At 35.4% G+C, this 25,141-nt stretch overlaps 2 protein-coding genes across 2 annotated transcripts in view; one reads left to right on the top strand and one right to left on the bottom strand.

Moving 5' to 3' along the window:
- LOC135224655 (uncharacterized) overlaps positions 1-2,990 on the top strand; it is an 84,352-nt gene extending 81,362 nt beyond the window's left edge. The window contains exons 3-4 of the mRNA XM_064263874.1: positions 242-408; positions 1,402-2,990. Coding sequence (XP_064119944.1) covers positions 242-408; positions 1,402-2,233 — 999 coding nt within the window. The 3' untranslated portion in view covers positions 2,234-2,990. The remainder of the gene's footprint in view (positions 1-241; positions 409-1,401) is intronic.
- A 4,096-nt stretch (positions 2,991-7,086) lies between these two features.
- Positions 7,087-14,158, bottom strand: LOC135225086 (dynactin subunit 2-like; the record flags this gene model as incomplete). Its single annotated transcript, XM_064264346.1, has 8 exons — positions 7,087-7,656; positions 8,818-8,920; positions 9,284-9,472; positions 9,794-10,022; positions 10,135-10,289; positions 11,352-11,463; positions 13,042-13,112; positions 14,003-14,158. Coding segments are annotated over 8 exons (1,197 nt in total), but the record flags the coding sequence as incomplete, so codon positions are not given.
- Between the last annotated feature and the right edge of the window lie 10,983 nt (positions 14,159-25,141).

Genomic DNA, 25,141 nt, shown 5'->3' with positions numbered 1-25,141 from the left:
TTTCTTATGCCTACAAAGCTTCAGCAATGTAGGCAAGATTTACTAAGCTAATGATTTGCATTTCACACAGATAATTGTTAAAAATGTTTAACTGTTAGAATTTGAAGAAAAATGCCTTGTTATACTAATGACCAATGACAAAGTTTTTTTTTTTTCTCTTTCTTTTTTGTCATATTACTCGGTTGTTATGGTTACTGCTAATATTAGTAAATTTCATAAAGTTGTGTTTTAATTATTACAGACACTGCAAGAACAGTTGGAATCTGGAGATATATCAGTCGTTAATTTTGTATTGGGAGTGTCTGTTGCATCAGGGCATGAATTATATTCTGTCATTCTTCCCCGTAATATTAGAGTAGCGCAGAGTGACAAGTCTACTGAACGCCACATTGCAATGCAGTTATTTCGGTAAGTTTGAGTTAAATTTTCTCATCCTCTGGCCTTTTGATATTTTCAACTCATATTCTTGATTGGAAACTTGATTTGTCTATCTGCAAATACATTACAAAGAATGTTTTTCCAGTTCTTTTTGTAAATAGGATATGTTTCCAAATTTCAATTAAGCTTATGGATAGGAGGCTCGTTGGATGATTTGGTTGCATTTTGAATCCAAGTCTTAAAAGTGGGTAACAAAATTATAGTATTTTTCATTCAAGAGGCCAAGTGCTGTATATTGGAGGTTACAAGTTGTCTTTTTAAACAGAAAAATCTCTCTCCAAAACTAAGGTTCAACTTTTACGGTGGAGACAAAATGAGGAACTTTACCACACAGCGCTAAACAAGATTATAAGCACTTTTGACATTATACACAAATTACCACAAGTCCAACAAGGATGGAATGTCACTGAACGCTTAGCATAAATTTCAGTGGAGTTGGTAGACTCATGCTACTATGAGTATCTTTTAATAAATTTCAATATTAATTGATTTGCAATGTTGGCATTGCTATGCCTTCCAATCACAGAAGAAGAGGGCTAACATCCAACCTTCATAAGGTAGACCCATTTCATCTATCATGTCTACCAGGTAGTACTAGAAATTAGCTGGTGAACCATGTGAGAGGAGTGAAGCCACCAACTTGTGAGGTTACTGAAGATGACTATCTTAACCATCATTTTGGAAGACAAAAGGAGCCAAAGTGATCCAGATTTTATTCCAAAGAATAATTTGTTAAGCAATCTCACTTATACTGTATTTGGTAGCACAGATGATGACTATTTCCTATAGAAAGTTAAAGAGTATGCTTGTGCAAAAATTTACAGATTTGGTCATTTAAAGGTACTATTCTTACTTTTTAAGAAATTGTAAAATAGTATATCTCAATACTGGATTACATCTTAGTGAAATAAGTCATTATTTTCTAATGTAATTCTATACTGCACTTTGTACATTTTTTTTCAGTGCATTTTCCTCTCATGAAAACATCCTAAAGCATATGGATCGGCCATGTGGCGTCAAGAAGATGTGGGTGATGTTTCAGAAAAGTCAAAAAGTTCCTCCATCAGGTGATAATTGGTTTTCCAATACAAGTCCCAGTTCACCAGTAGACGATCATACTAGCAGTATGTTCGTGCCACTCCCCCATTTCCAGCCATGTCATCGTACAAAGGTAGTTCACATCAATATTCATACTCCACCTGTTGAGTTGTCTATGGAACTCACACCAAGCGTAGGTAAAGGGCTTATTAACTATGTAAGCACACCTTTTATGAAGGCTCAGACGAAGCAATCATTACGATTTAACATTCCCACAGTCACTCCTAAATCATGCGCCAACAGTAGTCATTATGCAGTCTTACATTGTACCTGCTATTCTCCAGAAATGAGTGAAGAATTATTCCATAGTGTGTGCAAAATGTGTGGTTTAAAAGGGCAAGGAAAACCAGTCCATAGTAATGATGAGAGTTATGCAAACTCTCTGCCAGTTGCTTCTCACACACCAAATGTAAAAACACCAAATGTAAAAGTGCTCCCTTCAAAGAAATTTCCTGTATCCATGTTAGAAACTCCGACAGTGTCCTCAGTTTTAAGGGTGAATCATTTTAATGTACAGAACTCCCCTAGTAGATTTCTCGTTTCTAAGATTGATCAGTTCAGTCTGTGTGAAAATGATACAGACAATGCTGATGTGGATAATTTGAATATTAACAACACAGACGGCAAGGTGTGGTACCTTATTGATCAGAGCATCACAGGCTTTAAGGATACACTTTGGAAGAAATATAAGATGTGACCTTTGTTAGTCTTTTTCTGTTACGTTTTAATTGTGTTTTTATATCGTTCTGTAACATGATGTTTTGATTGTGAATATTGCTAATTCTTTTGGTGTCCCCTCTGCCCACGAGGGTGTACGTATATTTATCAATACATGAATGTTTGCTCTCTTTGTGTTATAGATGCGACCAGGATTTTGTTCCATATTCGTGCTAGAATATCTATAGCACAATTTGAATATAAGATGAAACATTTTTATATGAAATTTTAAATGTTAGTTTACAAAATCCCAAGAAAGTGTTTCCTTGAAGAAGAACAATAGCCTATTAATAATCTAGGCAGAGAAGTAGCTCCCCAGATATTCACAGAAAACCGCCTGGACAATTTAAAAATCATTGTAAGATAATCAATGTCCAGTTTGATAAGCCAAGTCAGAAACAGCAGCAGTTCGCTCAAACAAAGCATCTTAAGCAGTGAGGCAAGAAGATCTAAATTGTGGGAAAGCTAAGAAAATTAGGCATTTGTTCCCTATGACTTAATCTCTGTTTTTGCAAAGTGTTATCTGCAGAATCTGTCATTATTATTATATTGCTGCAATTATTGTTATTACTGGTATTTTCCTTTTTTCATTATTATTGCGAATATTATCAGTGAAGAGTTTTACTACATTCAGTTATCGTATTTAGCGTTGTGAACCTGACAACTGTAACCACCTAAGGTCCCCATAGTGCGTTACTTTTCTAAGACCGCTGTGGTGTGGCTTTTACAGATATCATGCGTTGCCAATTTTCATGTTATGGTAATCATATTAGCTTCATGAAGTCTATTGAAATAGTTTTCATTTCTTGAATTGTAGTGCTTTGTTTCCATAGATATTTTGAATAGTATATCTTATTTCATCCGTTCTTTGTTAAAACCTGTTTCATTAATAAAAATGAAGATATGGCATGTTTTTTGCCAGGTGTTGCCAGATCTGAGTTTAGGGGTCCTATGATTCGTAAGAGGATTTACAAGGTCATGGTCAATGTCATTAAAGGATACCTGTTTCCAGAAAATGTATAGGATTGAGTGGATGTCTTTTCTTATAAAAAAATGAACCAGACAAAACAAATAGTGAATCCCCAAGGTCTTTAATTGATTAATTTACAAACCCGTAGACATGACAACTCTGCCTTTTCTATCTGGTCCCACCTGAGTGATCTTAGAAAAGTAAACACACCATAGATGGAATTTAATTATATACAATATGTTCACTGATTATTATAATTTTTAATGTTTTTTTAAACTATTCGCAATGTTATTACTGTTATTACCATTATTATGGTTACCATCTTTTATACTACTTCAGCAACTGTGTGGATATTGCCAATTAATCATTTTTTATCATGTTCTCTCATGTTTCTAGAGTGTAAGTTATTGTCTATGCTTTGTCTATTCCATGTATATGACCTTGAGCTAAAATATTTTTATTATTATTAAAAACTAGTAAAATGGTAATTAAAATGCACTTGGCAACTCACCCCCCACCCCCACCCACAGGGAAGCCCTGTTCTCATATGCTGTAGTTTATAATTTTTTAATTTGTTTGTGTTTGTATCATAGAGGGTTAATAGTAACTGGAGATGTTATCTGTATACTTGCACTGTGTGTGTATTTTGTTGTTCTGCCACCATTGCTGCAGAGCCTTGCAGCCATCTTGGAAAACCTGATAATCACGGAAATGAAATAGGTGCTTATTAGTGTGTCCTGCAATTATTTTTTTGTTCAGTGGGCACAGGAATTCTTCAGGAAAACCATAATAACATTTTTCCAGGTAAGAAAAGCATACTGAAATAGTCAGATAAATGACAGCAGTAGATACATTTTCTGTTAACATGTTTTTGTTATTTCTGCATATTATTGTGTGACATAAGTGCAATGCTGATTTCAGTTTTGCAACCAGATCATCAACCTTATATATATACTACATAATACTATAAAGTAGCCTGGATTTTGCTCATTATTAAAGATGCTAAGGCTTGTATGTTACTGGTCTCAAACATGTTACTGTGAGAGTATTTCAGGACGACATGCACTAGCTACAACCTATTGTGCTGTACTTCTGTTATTTGTCTCAAAATGTTTACTGCCAAATTTCAGAGGTTTTGATGAGGTAATCCATTCCTCCCCCAACTGGGATGAAAACCATAGATATATATTCTCTCACCTCTCTCAGTTACGAGCTTTGAAGTAAACTGGTATGTTTTGTTGTATGGTGTTTACATTGCATGGAACCAGTGGTTATTCAGCAACGGGACCAACGGCTTTGCGTGACTTCCGAACCACGTCGAGAGTGCACTTCTGTCAACAGAAATACACATTTCTAACACCTCAATGGAATGCCCGAGAATCGACGTGGCAGGTCAAGACCATATCGATCATGCCACGGAGGTGCTTAGTACATTTGTTTTTACCTACAGCACATAGAATTTTAAATATATATTCAATAGTACATTTGTTTTTATCTACAGCACATAGATTTTGTATCTATGAAAGCAATATTATATTATATAATATATATATAATAATTATTAGGATTGTCATGTATATGAATATTGTTTATTTTGGCTCTCAGGATAATAAGTAATTATTCTTTCTCATGATCCTGTAGCATGCATAAATTGTTATAAAAGATACGCTGCATACACTGTATATTCATTTTTATTTTCCTTTTTATCTTTTGAAATTGTAGAAGGTTTATTTACTACCTGAAAACTGCACAATTATAGTTTCTGTTCAAATTTTTAAATGGTGCTATTTTTTCCCATAATTCCTTTACTTAGCATGCATTATAAAAGTACAGTATACATGTTTAGTGAATTGTGAAGTAGTATTTTTTTTATTTCTGACCTTGACTTAACCTCAAGTCACTTGATTTTGCATGTTCATGTATGCATAATGGTAATCAGTCATAATTATGAAGTGTATTACAGTAATAGCCAGTTCATTCAACTTTTAAAATTAATCTATTGTGAAGGCACCAAAACTTTAATTATATTGTTTGTGCCAAATTCAAATTGTGACAGAGAGGACACTAGCTATCATGAAATGATTCCATTATAATTTTTAAATGATCAGATTTGTTCATTTAGTGTAAACTGTTAAGGTGGGTACACACGTGCGAACCGAACCTTGTATTGTAACCGATTCTTGTAACAAAAACGCAAGTGTGGACGGTTCCTCGAACCCGAACCCCGAACCCGCGAGGTTCGAGGCTCGGTTCGCCCTCCGTCCCGCCAATTGTCGGTTTTTGGGCTCCGAATCAAAGGGAGGTCTCTTTGAACGTTACGCCATGTGTGGACGGGACCTGTATGACCGCGTACACAGAGGTTCCTGACTTGTTTAACCGACTATGAACAGACCGTCCATAGTAGAGTCCCTTGTTTTGGTCAGTCAGTACGTATATGTCTACCATGGCTGATTGAAGTGACGAAGAGGTCCTTCAATTTATTAGCTATTATGAAGAAAAGACTTTACTGTGGCCAGAAACTTCTTGGAATCTCATGTCAGCGAGTAATTCCCGACCACTGTATTTTACCCTTCTAGTATATAACCTTGATTGCCACCATCTTCTTTTATTTCGCTTCATCTTCGTTAAATAATGTGTATAAATATACGCGGCAGCTGCTACTTGCATGGTGGCCATCGTCGGTAAACAACCCGGACAGAGACAGACTGGTGATCGCAGTGGATTGAAATGAAGTTACGTGCTTAACGTGGTTACAGTTCGTCCTCTACATTTTGACACCTTGTAACCGTATATGCGTAACTCAGTTACACATACAAGGTTCGGCTCTCACGTGTGTACCCACCTTTATATTATAAATGATTAGTTTATCCAGATAAGACTTACGTATCATTAAAATAAAGGTTTGTTTCTCCCTTCAGTATTCGTATCACTGCTGTTACATTTTAGCCTAATAAACCATAATATAAAGTGATTTAATGTCAGCTTCACTACTTCAATCAAAACTGTGATAAATATTCTCATTGCCTTTTATTTAGTTTTGATGGTAATGGTAATTTGGGCTATGAAAGTACACCCATAACATCACCCCTCATTTACTATAGGTTCACTTTTCACTTCTCATCCCTCAGCATAGCTAACGCACTTTACCTCTAACAGACTATTTTTGTTCTTCAAGCTACAAAGACCACATCTCCTCCCTTCTACAAGGATTGTTTACCTGGTCTTCATAATCCAGTGCCTATTAACACTGCCTTGTACATCACACAGTAAACAATAAAATTATGTATCTAATTAGTAGCCCCATTTTCAGAAATGTTTTTTGTTTGGTTTTTCACCTTGTAATCTACTCTATAGTCTCATTATACTGCATCAAGATTATGATGATAATGTTCTGAAAGTTTTAATACCATGTCCCTCTTCTGATTTCACTGGTAACATCCCCCTGTTAGAACCCCTGACCTCACCCCAACCCCTCAACGTAAGAAATGTTCTGGGTGTGCATATCCCTAAAATGGGCTACATGGAAGGTTGAGAGAAAAGACAATTTGAAATCTTTCTCATGTATGACTCCTCTCCTTTATCAGTGGATAGCTTTGCTAGTCCTTTAGGGAAACCCTTCCCTTATAGTACTTTGCTATTCTTTTTTAATTTCTTTGTATTTCCAATAGGTGGTTGATTACCTGTATTCTTGTAATTTTTGTTAATATCTGGGTAGCTCCTGGAAATTGCAATAGTGCTGATAGTTGATAAGCTCAACTCATTTAATGCTACCATGCATATCCTTAATTATAGATCTATTATACAATGCAATATCCCTTAGTTCATTCCATTATAAACTTAAAAGGGTTGGCAATAAAAACAGATGAACATCAATACTTTACTCCTAAGGAATTCCAAGATTACTTATCAATACATAAGTTAAAATTCTATCACGAAGTGGTTAAACATCAGCATCTGTAGATGCAATATACAAATTTAGCTAAAATGCTGTGTTAATGAATAAACTGTATGCTATCTGCAGAGGTGCTTCAAACCCCAATAAGGCATCTCAAATATAATTTGCAAAGGAAAGTGAACAAATGTTACCGTAAGCTAATAAATATACTCATTTCTGTTCTAGTTATACCTACCACTTTATGCAAAGCGCCAGAAGGGCTTCTGGCAAATCCCTTGAAAACAAACCAATGCTCGTTGCTCTTGTCACGATGTCTATGTGCAGCAGAGGTCAGGGTTGTAGTGAAAGAAGACAGCCTACTTCTTTTGAAGTACCTGTATCCTGTTGTCCAGATTCGTAATATTGTTCTGTATAACCTCTAAATTGTGAGCGAACTTTGCCTGCACTGATGACAGGTGATCAGAATTGGATTGCAGCAATGAAGTTAAACGAGTTTGAGCCACATCAAGTTGTTTTATCGATCCACTGAACTGAATAGCTGGAAAATAAATAGAGAAATTTAAGTTTATACTGTACAGTAGAAATGTGGATTAAATAACCTGAATTTTATAACAATAGGAATTTTCTTTACAGTGCATCAAAGTTAATTGGTACAAGACTAGAGAGTATATCATAATTGCATTTTTTTTTTAATTTGACCTACAATGCAGCACCTTTTGAGGATTCATACATACTAACAGGTCCAGAATGGATTAGGTACCATTGGGAAACCAGAATATTGGTAGCAACTGTTTTAATTTAAAGCTAGGTTATGTAAAAAGATTCCAAGCCTTTATATTTTTACTTCAAATGAGCCTAAAAGTAGCCAAAAGTAAACCATTATTTAGTGCTGTAATAGAAAACCATGAAATAAATAACTTTGGAAACTGAATGAATACATATTTCAGCACTTCTAGAGACTAGTTTTGCTGAAGCCTCAAACAGGCCAAGGAATTCTTCCATGGCATTTATGAATATAAGCTGGACACATAGTATAGTAGGCACAGTTTCTTTTTGTTACTGTCACTTAGCCCAGCAGTTGATTTTTGTCACACCACCTGTCTATCTCAATGTGTACTATAGAGAGATCATCATAACAAAAACATAATATGCACTACATTAAACTGGTATGAGAGAGATTATTTTATAATGAATTGGTTTGCTGTAGCCAAGATTATTCTGCAAATATGTTTTCTTTCTCTAACGGCAAACTTTATTAGGTGCTTCCTAACCAGAGTAAATTATGTGGTAAGTAATGCAGAAGGCTTAGCTTAATTTATATTCATATGTTGCTACTAAGCTTAATTTATATTCATATGTTGCTAAAGTTATATCAGATGCCAAATTACCTGTAACAGCAGTGGCAGTAACATTGTTCTAACTGCTTTGTTAGCTATGAAAAATACAAATTGGTTAAAAATTTTGTTATATTCCACATCCTTTGGAAGCTTGAATTTTAAATCAATGGCCTCTATGGGCTTGTTCCATATGAATAAAATTCATAAATTCATATTCTGAATAACAATAATGGGGATTTCTTCCAGATGAACAGGGTTCATCAAAACAAAAAAGTAACAATGTGGCTTGTTTCCCAAAATACTGTACCTATTTTCAGACAACAATACTAACTCATTTATGGTGAACAATGAATGGACCATACCTTGATCATGTAGTGTCTCTAATGATACAAGACGATCAACCACTTCAGGAACTGCAGAACAGAGGGATTCTGTTTTCTTGACCAATTCATACAGCTCTGTCACCTAAAATGGTGAAAAAGTTAATTTTCACATCATAACACAAATGAGACAAGGCTTATTAATTTAATATCTAATAATAAATCTAGAGAAATTAATTTTACCTGAAATAACCTCTAAATATGTCTCAGTTACTTTTATAAACCTTGAAAAGACAAATTTCAACACACTTAACAAATTTGAAAGGAAATCACAATGAAAATTAGAGTACTATTAGTAAGAATGAGGTACATAACACTAAATTATTACTTTAACCTTGAGACCACTACATCTTGGCTCAACAAACAGTAATTTTACCTAAAACTACCATTCTGTATTATTTCACAACTGCTGAGTCCCAATTTTACAAATGTCTCGTTTTAATCTTACCTTACTCTGTTTATCAGCTTCCTCAATAGCAGACTTCTTTTCAGATATTGAATTCATGCGTGTGTGCACAGCATGCAATCGCCCTTCAATGTGATCTAAGTGAGTTGGTTCCAAAAGGGCTAAACGTGAGCTCAAGACTTGCACAGCACCTAAAACAGACTTGTGATTTGTCCACGCTGACAAGCTACTCTGAAAGACAGACAAACAAGTTAAGAGACATTGAAAATGAACCATCTGGGTTCCTTCTGTCATTCAAAGATACAACCCTCTTGTGTTGATTTCTGCATCAGTACTTATTTAGGGTCGACAAGTATGTACTGATTAGCTGTTGATTAGTATAATTATTGCATATTATTAGTACGTATTACTGTATTTTCCTGAGTTAAAATTATATTACAGGACTTCCTGAGAAAAACAATATGGAGTCAACATCCCTTTTTATTGTGGAAAATAAAAATTTTTTTTTTGAAGAACAAATATACTGAAGCAAAAAATCCTGTACATACGTACTAGCTTATCTGGATTGTTTCCAATAATAGATTCCAGGTGATCGATCCTTTTTTCTAATGCTGCTACATTGGCAAGTTGATTTAATCTTGCATGTTCTGGAGCATAATATAACTCGTACGTAATAGCTGCCTCGCTACCACCACTGCCTGTGCTGGCACCTGATTTATCAATTTTCTTCTCCGAAACTAATCCAGTTTTCTTAAAACCCTCTAGTAAGGTCACAAGCTTCCTAAAAAGATTTACAAAAATGCATTGTGAAAAGAAAACCACATAATGTAAGAGCTACTAAGAAAAGCACTTTTCCTTATTAGAATTTATCAAGACAACTTGAATAACCTTACTTTTGCAGTGCTATCTGAGGTTGGGATATGGAGGACACAACTTCAGATCCAAGAGTCTCTTCCAGTTTGAGGTCCGTCAGTGTATTTTGGAGCGACTCCACTTGTTTAGCCAGTTCAACCGATGATGCAGAACCATCACCACATGGTACAGATCCCTGTAGTAAATGTATTTTGAAGTAAAAAGGTTGAAATCCAGTCCTGTGACCTGACCTATCGGAGATTTTTCCCTAACCCCACCTTTTACGAGAACACCTAATTAATGCTTAACTCTTTTCACTTGCTAAAGCCTAAAGGGTGTTACATACTTTCATTATCTGACTACTAACCATTTGTCTTTTTCCAATATGTACCTTATAACAAGGTATGTATGCTATGTATATGAACACTTTGTACTTTCATTTCATAGCATCAGAATCTTTTTTTTTAGTTTGATTTCTCATAAATTCAATAATAGGCTATTGCTTGTTTGTTCAATTCTACTTTATAGAAAGTTATGATTTGCTACAGTTCCAAGCAAGAGTAAGCATCCTTTTTTATCACTACCCAATTACTTTTTTTAACTTTCAGTGCATCTGTACAAAATCCAGACATTCTGGTAGAAAGGGTAGTCAGTTCTTTCTCCCCCCTGTGTTAGCACATGGAAATCTGGGTCTCTGAAAACCCTTGAATATGCACCTTTATATCCATCTCCATATGCTTTATGTTTATTGGCTAGATTTCACTTTGCACAAATTTGTGCACTGCCCCACAGATTTATATGTAAATATCGGAGGAACAGCCTCTTACAAAATTTCTAACTATGATTGTACATATTGGCTTGTTACGGTATTTTGAATTTATTGTAGACACCACCCTACTTATAAACAAGTTGCGCTTCAGACAAACTTTCGTATGTTGAATTGTTTGTGGGTTGGTTACTGTACAGTATGATATAAAACGCAATTCACTGTACATGCAGTGGCGTATTTTATAGAACAGGTGTGCAGAACAAAATTTGAACTTATAGGTGGCAAAGGATAGCACTCTGAACACAATTTTAATTTGCTATCCTGTTTCTGAATATTTGTACATTTAATGTTTGTAAGTAGGGGCCTTCTCTTCACAGGAAGGTGTCTGTATCTTGTTTACTATTTGTACCAAGTTTTTAATATACACTCACTCACTCACCCTCTGGCACAATGATATAAAGATTTGAAAGACCTGACTAAGCACTGTACCTTCACGGCATCAACATCTTCCAAGAGCTGTTGGACCTCACATTTCAGTCGCTGATATTTCTGCATAATGGTTTCCTCTTCTCCCTCTCCTGCTAGCTCCCATTCCATACGCCTGTTTAAACAAATTCATGACATGAGAAAAGATGTTGCTTCTATGTCTTTCCCATTAAAATATGATCTGGTACAAAACTCTAACACCATTGAAAGTGCAGTAGACAAATAATGAAGATCTAACTGGGTAAAGATAGGACTTTAAATCATAGCAGTACGCGTAAGACATCAACATCCATCAGAGGGGGGAAATTCAATTACAATTAGTACCGAAAATGCATAACATTTTTATAGGTACAACAATTAATATAATGTTTTAGGCATACAGGTATGTCACTTATCACCAACTAGAATAATCCTCAATAAGCTGAAAGTTGAGTTATCAGCAGTTGAAAGAGAGAGGTCAAGGTCATTTACTTTCGATGACTGGAAACACACTGTGGTGTCAATTCACAGGTGAATTGTATTACGTTCAAAATATGAAAAATAACGAATGTTCAAATGAGTTGAAGTTTGCTGATAGCGGCAGTTTTCCTAGTTCACCATAAAATTTGTTTGCCAAAAAACAAATACATATACGTACATACTACTGTATATTCTTTTGGACCCACCCAACACAACTAGGATAAACTGCCTTCCCAATGATGTACTATACCTGAAAGGGAAGAGAATAGCCCGATAGTGATAGCTTACTCAGCCAAACTGATGGTAATGCTACCCAAGAAGACTTTTGTTTATCTGAAGTCTGCATTTCCAAAGGAGCCAATATTCAATTCATAGGTGGCTGTTCTGAGCCGTTATCAAGTCTTTGTGTATGATTCTTGCAAAGCACATCTATCTGGAGGCAGAAACGAAATGCCTTGAAGCAGAAAGTTCTCCAGATGCTACTAAATGGGAGGTGGTATCAGAAGCAGCCAACAGCTTACCATCTTCCCCTTCTGAGCATTGACGTCTTACCTCTGATGACACTCATACTGGGCAACTATGCCTCAGTAAAACACTAAGAGGTCTGAACTTTTGTATATACTCTCAACATGCAGACAAGACAACTTGGTACTCCTTAAACAAAGTCACTATAGAACAAACTGTCAGCGAAAAAACATAAACCAAAGCATACCAGCAGCCGAGACAAATGGGCTTCCCTTTCCTTATGATCATATTCATCTTTAAACAACACTACAAAAGTGACCTGACCAAGGATAATGGTATTCATTACATATGACTGATTTTTAAATATATATATATATATATATATATATATATATATATAATATATATTATATAGATATATATTCTATATATACATACATATACCACATCATACATACATACATACAATACATACATACATACAACATACATACATACATACATACATACATACATACATACATACATACATATATATATATATATATATATATATATATATATATACATATATATATATATATATATGATATATATATATATATATATTATATGATTCTGGACTAGCAACAAAACTTTTAGCAATTCTCACTTGATAGAAATTAGCATTTTATCCATAGTCACAACACACTGCTGTCAAAACATACAAAAGCTGAACATTCATATCCAAAAACAAGTATAATAAAATGTCTGGAAAGTACTTTCTCACCTGGCATCATACCCTCTACGTCTCGAATGCGATATGCGGTCAGAAAAATCGACAAAGGTAGAATCCAGTGTCTGAAAGATAAATGTTGAATCAACCTACGTAGCGTTCAATGACTGAAAGCAAAAGGATGTCCCAAAATACCATGGCATAGATTATGGAATATCATATGCAAAAAAAAAAAAAAAACCCACTAATGCTTTAATTACTGACAGGTTACAAATGCAGGTATAGTATTGTACTTTCAACCCTTGAGCAAACACTATGTACATATTTTCTCCAAACTACCATGCTAGCCATTCAATAATCTATATGCTGAGTGTTTAACAGAAAAAATATCTTGACAATCACAAGAAATTATTTAAAAAAAGAAATCAGTTCCATAAACATCATAAAATAAAAAATGTCCTTAAAACTGCAATTACTAATTGCTGCACTGTAGCCCTTGCCTCTTGTGATAAGTTTAGCAATCCTTTTTAATTACTATTCCCTGCTTTTCCCCGTCTAATTTACATGATGATTTCATAACAAATCTTTTTAGTCTATAACAAAAAGTTATGTGCACACAACTATCAACAGAGCACCAATGAACAGATGGCATTAAATGAGGGAAATGCTCCTGTATGTTATATTTTCAAGCATCGTGAAAGGAACTCAATGTTATAATTCTGCCCCTTTGTCAAGAATGCAGCAGAGATTTTACATACGTACTTTGACTCCCTTAGCATCTCGAAGCAAAATCATGAATTTCCCAAAACATTACAATGATAATTCTATGACACCCAATTTATACATTAGCAATTCCAATATAAGTTAGATCTCTTTGTCAAGTAGAACCTCAAACCTAGGTAAGCTTTATGCATCTTTTAGTAATTATATCATTAGATAATAATTAAAACTAGGGTACGAAAATGAAAACCAAAATGACCAGAGAAATATTTATAGCTATTGATAATGCACTTACCTTTCCTTTAAAATGTGAATGTGCATCACTGGATGAGATATGCAAGACTTCAATGGAGTTGCTTGTTTCTGCAGTTTCCCCAGATATGTAATCCTGGTCACTCTCTGGGAGGTCACAAGTCTCATACACATCTGGTTGATCATACACCTGGAAAACAATCGATTAACCCTTAGACTGCATCAATATGCATTTGGAATTTACCCCCTGGGTGCGTAAAACTTCATAAAAAAAATGAAAATGCTCCAATTGACTCCATATACCTCTTCCTATAAGAACAGGACCTATATTTTCCATATCTGGCATTATTTTTTTTCTTAAAATGTGATTAAAAACCCAACCTGAAAAATACTGGGTTTTTTTTTTTTTTTTTTTTTTTTTTTTTTTTTAGAAAAAATGGTAAAAAAGTAAAAAAAAAAACGTTTGGAGTGCATTACACATAATTCTTGACCCAGCATTTTGTTTGGGGAGCTAAAATTAAAGAAAAGGCATGTGGATTGAATTTGCAACCATTTCTTGATAAATACTCTATATAAAAATTTTTTTCTTTGGTAAAATAGGTACCTTTTACGTATCACTTTTTCAAGATTTTCTAGTGTTGAAAGAAAGAATGGAAAAGAATTTGCAATATAACTTCTATATAATACAGTTCAATTTTTACTACGTATATGAAAATAACAGAAAGAACCTTTTATATATGATATAAAGACAGGAATGAAATAAAAAAGTATTTAGTGCATTATATATGAAAAAAATCTCTTCTCAAATGAAATGGGTATTTTCATTTAGAAAACTTTTAAAATAAAACTTCAGCTAACCACTATTTTTGTATCGCTTTTTACATTCACAGGTCTTTTTGTACTTGCTTACAGTATGGTACATTTTGAAGCATGGCAAAATGCACAAAGGTGGTTTGTTAGGACAGGTTTCACAGTGATATGTCGTTTGTTTTCTTTTGCACTGCCCTTTTTTTTCAAGCAGCAGTCAGTACTTCTTATACTGCAAACAATACCTCAGGCTTGTGATTTTTGTTTACAAATTGAGTAATGAAATGCCTGCCTGTGAGTCTGTTTGATAATGGTGATTCCAGTCTCCTCTTACCAATCAGTGGCCTTTTTGAATAACCTTCCAACAATCCATTTGCAAAACCATGTAAACTGGTACAAGATAAAAGTTAGTTTGATCAGTGGTAACAAACCATTGATCAAACGGTAACTCTTATTCAAACTTTTCCAGGCTGAAAACTAAGCTAACCTACACAGCAAGCATAGGCTACATAGTTGTGTGAGTGATACAAATACCAAAAAAACAATCATTACCTTAGATAAAAATATAAAACTAGAGCGGAAAACCAAAAGTAATCTAACCTACACAACTGTGCATGTGAAGCAAAAGCAAGACAGGAAATGCAAGGAAAAAATAACAATGACTGGTGTTATGAGTTCAGCTTGCATTGCTGTCAGTACTAACTTTTCAACTCTTTCCAAATAAACTGGCTAAATCAATCAGTATTCAGTACTCATTTATCATTTCCCAAACAACGTAGCCTAGCCGTCTAAAACGCATTTTTTTTTACTCTCTCTCTCTGTATATTATATATATAGATGATAATATATTAGATATATATATATATATATATAATATATATACCCCCCTATATATATATCTAATGTTTATATATGTAGGTAATGTATATATATATAGGTATATAATGTATGTATATTCATATATCTGTATATATATATATTATAATATATATATATATAATATTATATATATAGATATAATAGATATATATATGTGTATATATATGTATATATATGTATATACAGGGTGGGCCAAAAGTAGCCTCACAGTTACTTCATGAACTGTTTCTCATTCAAAGTACTCTTCAATAGAAACCAAAATTAATACTGTGCCATTAATACATGCTACTTATTTTTATCCTTTTCATGTCACTCATTCTTAAATATGCCACTTATTCATGTCTGAAAAATTTTATGCATTTAATAAATTATTTTTTATTCTGTTTTAACTGTGAGGCTACTTTTGGCCCACCCTGTATATATATTATATATATATATATATATATATATATATATATAAATAGTATATGTATATACACACACACACACACACACACACACACACACATATATATATATATATATATATATATATATATATATATATATATATATATATATATATATATAATATATATATGTGTGTGTATACACACACACACACAACATATATATATATATATATATATACTACCTTATATATATATATATATATATATATATATATATGACTGGTAAAAATGTTCTGTAACAACAGAATTCCATCTAATAAAAGGAGCCCATAAAAACACCAAAATGTAGAGAGAAAAGTACTATATTTCAGAGATGCTGTCTCTCTCTTCAGGTATATGAATGAGAAAAGTTTACAGAAAAGGTGGTATTTATACCAAGAGATCCGTCCACAAGTAAGCCAATTTAGGTCACCCCCGCTGATAATCTTCTTTAATCTTCTTAAGCGTTGGTTGAATGAACACTGCGTCGACGATGTCCGATGTCCAATTCCCTTTTGAGATGTTCATTACCTGCTTCTCTTTTATTAAGGCCGATTCCATCATTTGACTCTTGTACCGGCAGTTGCTGCTATAAATTACACGTGACATATTCCAGTTTATTCTATGGTTATGTTCATTTATGTGGTTGAAAATAGCCGAGTTCTGTTGTCCATACCTAACTGACCGTTTGTGTTGTATTAATCTCTGGGGAAGTGATTTACCTGTAAATCCGATGTAAGATTGGTCACAGTCTTGGCATGGGATCTCATATACCCCAGAGTCTTTGGGCGATGTCTTTTGTTGGACGTTAATCAGGGATTTGGCTAAGGTATTTGGGTAGGTAATGCAAAAGGGTTGGATTTCCCAAGGGTGTGGGTTACTCTCTTAATCGTCTCCAGGTGAGGATTTTTTATTTTATTGTTGGGTGTGTCTCTGGTCTTGTCTTTAGGTGGTCGGTAGAAAATTATGTTTGCTTTTTGAATTGCTTTCTCAATTATATGGTCAGGATACTTTAAAGATGAAAGTTGCTTGCGAATTAGTTCAAATTCTTTTTCCAGGAAATCTGGGGAACAAATTCGTAAGGCTCTTAAGAATAGGTTGCTAGCTACACCTATCTTGATAGTATTGTCATGATAGCTAAAGTATGAATAATATGCAAAGTGAGAACGTTGGTTTTCTGTATATGGTAAATTTGTATTCGTCGTGTCTCTGATTATTAAAACATCAAGAAAAGGAATTTTGTTGTCTGGTTTCCCATTCAACTTTAAATTTGATGCTGGGCACTAATGCGTTTAATTTTGAGAGGAATTCATTAAAATTACCCCACATTATTATCCCAAAATGTTAGTATGTCATCCACGTATCTCATCCACAGCATGTTTTTGGGTTTTATTGCATTTATTACTGTAGTTTCAAAGTATTCCATGTACAGATTGGCTAAAATAGGACTTAAAGGACTACCCATACTACACCTACCCAAATACCTTAGCCAAATCCCTGATTAACGTCCAACAAAAGACATCGCCCAAAGACTCTGGGGTATATGAGATCCCATGCCAGGACTGTGACCAATCTTACATCGGATTTACAGGTAAATCACTTCCCAGAGATTATACAACACAAACGGTCAGTTAGGTATGGACAACAGAACTCGGCAATTTTCAACCATATAAATGAACATAACCATAGAATAAACTGGAATATGTCACGTGTAATTTATAGCAGCGCAACTGCCGGTACAAGAGTCAAATGATGGAATCGGCCTTAATAAAAAGAGAAGCAGGTAATTGAACATCTCAAAAGGGAATTGGACATCGGGACATCGTCGACGCAGTGTTCATTCAACCAACGCTTAAGAAGATTAAAGGAAGATTATCAGCGGGGGTGACCTAAATTGGCTTACTTGTGGACGAATCTCTTGGTATAAAATACCACCTTTTCTGTAAACTTTTCTCATTCATATACCTGAAGAGAGAGACAGCAGTCTCTGAAATATAGTACTTTCTCTCTATATTTTGGTGTTTTTATGGGCTCCTTTTATTAGATATATATATATTATATATATATATATATATATATATATATATATATAGTATATATATATATATATATATCTATATATGTATATCTATAGGTTTTTGTTATGCTATATAAAGACATATACTTTTCCATGTATATATTTTATATATTATTAATAGAGTATATATGATAATAGTATATATATATATGATGAGATAATTTAATAGAGAATATGGATGATAATATATATAATATATATGATGTAGAGATAATATATTATAAATATATTATATATATATGGTAGGTATTATATATATATGGTATATTATATATATTCTGTATATTATATATAGGATATTATATATCTATTAGTATATATATATTAATATATCTATATATATTAATATATAATTATATATATATATATAGAATATATATATGGTATATATATATAATTATATTATATGTATAGCAATATATATATATATATTATATATCGATGTGATGTGATATTATATATATATATAGATATATATATATAATATGTTATATTATAATCATATATATGTATATATATATATATATATATATGTATATTATATAGATATGTATATATATAATAATATATAATAATATTTTACATATATAATATAAATATATAATATATGGGATATATATATATGATATTATATATATATATATATATATATATATATATATATATATATATATATATATATATATATATATATATATATATATAATATATATATATATATATATATATATATATATATATATATATATATACCACACACATATATTCAACTGCATGCAATGTTCAACCCATTTTTACTGCATATATTAGGACTTTAGCATATGTCCCTTAGCAATAAGCCTAGCCTATGTTAGCGGTTGCTACTGTAGCCTAGTCTATGATTCTGACATCTAAACCAAAGAGCTAAAAGCTTAGAATATGCCAATAAAATGTATAAATAATCAGTATGTACTCATTTCAAATAATTATTAATTAATCATTAACTATAATACACAAACAAACAAAAAACAAACCTTCCAATAGATTGTTTACATTCAGCTCTTACCTGTCTTACGAGAATCGAACGAGCTCCAAGCAATCATTTTTCCTAGCACACAGTAAGCCATAAATTGTCATTAGTATCTCTTCAACTAATGAAACCACCAAACAGTATAATAACCATTCATTTCTATTCTTTATTCTATCTTTACCTAATGGAGATACCAAGTTACTGACAGCTATAATAAAACATACGTATACGTAACGTAATAATAAAAAAGAAGAAGAATTCTAAAAATTACGTATTTGTTGACAGTCTGATTTATTTTAAATTTTATGATATCTAATTTACAATTTTTTTTTTATTAAATGTATTGCATGTACTCATTTCAAATAATTATTAAGTAACCATTAACTATAATAAAAAAAAAAAAAAAAAGCTTCTAAACGTCTGTTTTTTACATTCAGGTTTACTTACGAGTATCGAACGACGCAAGCAATCACTTTTACACAGTAAGCCATAAATTTTCATTATCTCTCTTCAACTACTTGAAACTACAAACAGTATAATAACACTTTCATTTCTATTCGATTCTATCATTACCTAATGTTTTTTTTTATTAAATGTATTGCATGAATAAGTTTTGCAATTTACAGCAACCTTTTATCTATAGAATACTTAAAAGCAGACGGGGTAGAGGCTGACCAATAGGAGAGCAGGACCTTATGGGGTGACTAGCAGCAGCGGAACCAATGGAGAGCGGGAGGATGGTGGCGAGTTTACTCAGTTGGCCGACGCGGGAGTTTTAAAATTGTTCTCGGTGGTCCGGGCGAATCTCGGGAATTTACAGCAACAACCTTTCGTATCTTTGAAAACTTTTCGTATGTAGAGCAGTAAAATTTTTCGCATTGGCTTTCGTATCTCGAGTTTTCGTAAGTAGAGCCTTTCGTATCTCGAGGTACTACTGTGTGTGTGTATGTGTGTAATTATAAAATATATATATATATGATATATATATATATATATATATATATATATAAAAGTATATATTGTCTATATATAGTAGTATATATCTTTATATCCACAATAGGGAAAAGTATAAAAATGTCTTTATATAGCTAATATATTTATATATATATATAAATATATATATATAATATATATATATATATATATATAGATTATATATTACATATATATAGTATATATATATATATTTAATATAAATACATATCTATATAATAATAATATACATATATATATATATATATATATATATCTATATATATAATATATATATATGATTATATATAATTTACATATATATACATATATATATACTATAGGGAAAAGTATGTCTTTATATAGCATAATAAAAAAACATATACATAGCTTACCGATTCATATATTTGTGTACATATACGATCGATTAAAAGGCTCAAAATTTAAATGACCAGTTAAAAGGGCCAAACAATAAAATAACACTTTGTCGTAACTATACAAACCTGAGGTCCTTTACAATAGGAAGGTAACTAGCTGCAGCTGGAACGGTCGTAAGCTTCGAACAAGGGAGTTCGGTAGTTAACTGCCTGTCCGAAAGTGCGTGCGCCGCGCGACTGGGAGGTGAAGAAGCACTTTTGCTTTAGGTCCAGGAAAACGCAGAGTGAGGGGTGGCATGAGGTGGGACTATATGTAAAGGACCTCAGGTTTTATAGTTAGGAAAAATGCAATTTTTGACAAATTGCCATTTGTTCCGATACGAATACAAACCATCGGTCCTTTACAATAGGAAGACTCACTTCTTGGTGGGAGGAATCTGAGTCTTAAGAACAGACTGGTGTTCGCCCAACCTTGGATTCCCTCCCTGGTCGTAAGAGCAGAGGGAGGGATCCTAGCCTCTGTCCAATGATCGGGGTATGTACCGCAGGATCAATGGTCAGCTCTGGACCCAAGTAATAAGAGGGAGGCAGGCATACCTCTTAAAAAAGTTATTGTTATAATACAATTAAGTTTGTTCATACTTACCTGGCAGAGATAGATATATGCTGTATTCTCCGAAGTCCGACAGAATTTCAAAACTCGCGGCACACGCAGTGGGCGGCCAGGTGGTAGTACCCATTCCCGCCGCTGGGAGGCGGATATCAGGAACCATTCCCATTTTCTATTCATATTTTTATCAGTGCCACTGTCTCCTGAGGGGAGGTGGGTGGGCACTTAATTATATATATCTGCCAGGTAAGTATGAACAAACTTAATTGTATTATAACAATAACATTTTGTTCATGAAACTTACCTGACAGATATATATATAGCTGAATCCCACCTTTGGATGGTGGGAAGAGACAGAATAGGGAATTTGTAGGAACTTAAATTAAGTAGATGATGTACAACCTTGGTTCCTCACCTGTTAGCAAAGTAGACTCTGTGATTACTGTCACTTAAGCCTGCTTGTGCTTAATCAGAGTTGCCAGCCAGGTGGAGACCTGTAGTGCTGGTGCACTCTGGATGCTCTGTCAACAGGGACGTGACCTCAATGTGACAAGAGCATAGAGCCATACATATGAGGGCAACGAAGCAACTGACCACCACCTGACCAACTATCCAAGACCCCCTGAACACTAAGCTAAGAGATGGGAGGTCTTCACCAAAGACTCCACACCAACCAACACAACAACTAAAAACTAACCTAAACCTAACTAAGGGATAGGGAGAGAGAAGCTACCTTCAGCCCCACCAAGAACGATGTCTGCAGAAACGTATGGCCCAAGAGAACAAAACAGTCCGCGTTATATCGTTCTCAAACATCTCTCAAGTAGTGTGAGGCGAATACTGAATTGCTCCTCCAAAAGGTGGCGTCAAGGATGTCCTTGATCGCATGTTCCTTTGGAAGGCAAGCTAGGTTGCGACAGCTCTGATCCCTCGTGAGCTTTCACTCGCAAGAGGCTCAAATCGGTCTTCTGGTAAGACGAATGAGCCTCTTTAATCACGTCCCTCAGAAAGAACGCCAAAAGCATTCTTGGATAATGGTATCGGTGGGCCGTTTAACCGAACACCACAGATTATCTGAGGGACCTCGTACCTCCTTAGTCTTGTGGACATAAAACTTTAGAGCCCTGACAGGGCACAGGGCTCTCTCAGGTTCTTGGCCCACAAGGCTTGTCATACCCTTAATTTCAAAGCTCCTTGGCCAAGGGTTAGACGGGTTTTCATTCTTTGCTAAGAAAGTGGGACACAAAGAGCAGACCCCGGCATTGTCACCTTGAAGCCCACTCGCTTACAAATGGCTTGAATTTCGCTAACTCTCTTTCGCCGTCGCCAGAGCAGTTAGGGAAAGAACCTTCTTCGTCAAGTTCCTAAGAGACGCTTCATGGAGAGGTTCGAAAGGACTCGACATCAACAGTCTAAGGACTAAATCTAAGTTCCAAGAAGGAGGCCTCGCCTGAGGTATCTTGGACGTCTCAAATGATCTCAGGAGCATCGTGAAGATCTCTGTTGTCAGACAGGTCTAGGCCTCTGTGTCGGAAGACTGCTGACAGCATACTCTTATATCCCTTGATGGTCGGGACAGCCAGCTTCTGCCACATTTCTTAAAAATAGCAGGAAATTGGCTATCTGGCTCACAGAGGTAGTGGAAGAGGAAATTCCCTCCTTTCTACACCATGCCCTGAAGGAAGCCCACTTTCGACTGGTAAACAGCTCTCGAGGAAGTCCTCCTTGCGTTGGCGATCGCCTTCGCAGCTGCTTTAGAAAAACCTCTCGCTCTGGCCAACTTTTCGATAGTCTGAACGCAGTCAGACCCAGAGCGGAGAGGTTTTCGGTGATATCTTGCGAAGTGGGGCTGTCTGAGTAGATTCGTTTCCTCCAGGGCAACGTCCTCGGTAAAGTCTATGATGAAGGACCATTACCTCCGTGAACCATTCCTGCGCGGGCCACATCGGGGCGATCAGGGTCAACCTCGTCCCCTCCGATGCCGCGAACTTCCACCTTACTACTCCCCCATGATCTTGAATGGCGGGAAGGCATACAAGTCCAGGTTCGTCCAGTCCAGAGCAGAGCGTCTATAGCGACTGCTCCCGGATGGCCAACACAGGAGCAATAAAGAGGCAACCTCTTCGTTCTCGACGTCGCAAATAGGTCGACTAACGGACGCCCCCACAGTCTCCAGAGCTCTCGACAGACGTCCTGGTGCAACGTCCATTCCGTCGGCAGGATCTGATCCTGTCGGCTGAGAAGGTCTGCTCTGACGTTCTGGACTCTGCGATAAATCTTTTCAGGATCCTGATCCGTCTCGCATCTGCCCACAGCAGAATCTCCCTCGCTAAATAAAATAGAGGACGGGAGTGTGTACCTCCCTGATTCTTTAGGTACGCAAGGGCTGTGGTGTTGTCCGAGTTGACTTGGACCACTTTCTCTGCAACCTTTTGCTGGAAGAACTGTAGCTCCAGAAAACCGCCGCTAGTTCCTTCACATTGATGTGCCAGGACACCTGTTTCCCCCCTCCAGGTGCCTGACACTTCCTCCCCCCCTCCTAGTGTTGCTCCCATCCCGACACCGAGGCGTCGGAAAACAACACTAGGTCGGGGCTCAGAAGCTTTAGGACAACCCCTCTCGAAACTTCCGAGGATCTAACCACCATCTTAGATGGTTTTCTTCTTCACCGATTTGGTGATCAAAAGGTCGCATCATATCCTCTCTGACTCTCCATTCGTCTGCTAAGAAAAACTGGAGAGGTCTGAGGTGTAGTCTTCCCAGGGAAAACAAACTTCCAGCGAGGAAATGGAAATGGTCCCCAGCAGACTCATCCACTCCCTCGCCGAGCAAGCTTCCTTCCCCAGGAAGGCCGAAACTCTCTCTAAGCCTTGCAGCTGTCGTTCCTGACGGACGAAACGCTCGAAAAGCCACTGAATCCATCTGAATCCCCAGATACACGATGGACTGTGTTGGGGTCAGATGCGACTTTTCGAGGTTGACCAGAAGTCCCAGGGACCTCGCCAAGGCTAACGTGAAGTGAAGGTCCTTCAGACACCTTTCTTCTGACGATGCTCTGATAAGCCAATCGTCGAGATACAGGGACACACTTATTCTTGCAGAATGTAACCATCTCGCTACGTTCTTCATGAGCATGGTAAATACCATCGGAGCCGTGCTTAAACCGAAACAAAGGGCTCGGAATTGCCAAACTTTGTCCCTTAGCATAAACATGATATTGTTATGATACAATAAAGTTTGTTCATACTTACCTGGCAGATATATATATAGCTGTATTTTCTGAAGTCCGACAGAATTTTAAAAACTTCCGACAACACGCAGTGGTCGGCCAGGTGGTTAAGTACCCATTTCCCGCCGCTGGGAGGCGGGTATCAGGAACCATTCCCAATTTTCTATTCATAATTTTTATTTCCACTGTCCCCTGAGGGGAGGTGGGTGGGTGGGACTTGATTATTATATATCTGCCAGGTAAGTATGAACAAACTTTATTGTATCATAAAAATATCATTTTGTTCATGAAACTTACCTGTCAGATATATATATAGCTGAATCCCACCTTTGGAGGTGGGAAGGGACAGAATAGAAGGATTTTGGGAAACAAATGCATGCAGATGATTTACATCTTGGTTCCACCTGTTAGCATAGCGGACTTCGTGATTACTGTCACCCAAGTCTGCTTCTGCTTTACTAGAGTTGCCAGCGAGGTAGAGACCTATAAAGCTGGTGCACTCCAGATGATCTGTCAACGGGGGCGTGACCACAATGTGACTAGACCATATTGACCATACCATGAGGGCTAAGAAGTAAAATAAATATATATATATATAATATGTATATCACCACCTTGACCAACCTAGCCAAAGTTAAGGTGTGTTAACTAAGGCTTAAGAGTTAAGAAGTCGCCGTTGTCGGCGACTCAACAACTAAATTAAGAGCTCTTCCTAACCATTTTCTACAGGATAGGATGAGTGGTACTTCTTGCCCCCAAGATTGTGTCTGCAGACACGTATGGCCCTAGCG

Source organism: Macrobrachium nipponense, chromosome 12 (genome assembly GCF_015104395.2).
Source record: "Macrobrachium nipponense isolate FS-2020 chromosome 12, ASM1510439v2, whole genome shotgun sequence".
Lineage (NCBI taxonomy): Eukaryota > Metazoa > Arthropoda > Malacostraca > Decapoda > Palaemonidae > Macrobrachium > Macrobrachium nipponense.
This window is presented reverse-complemented; position numbering and strand designations above follow the sequence as displayed.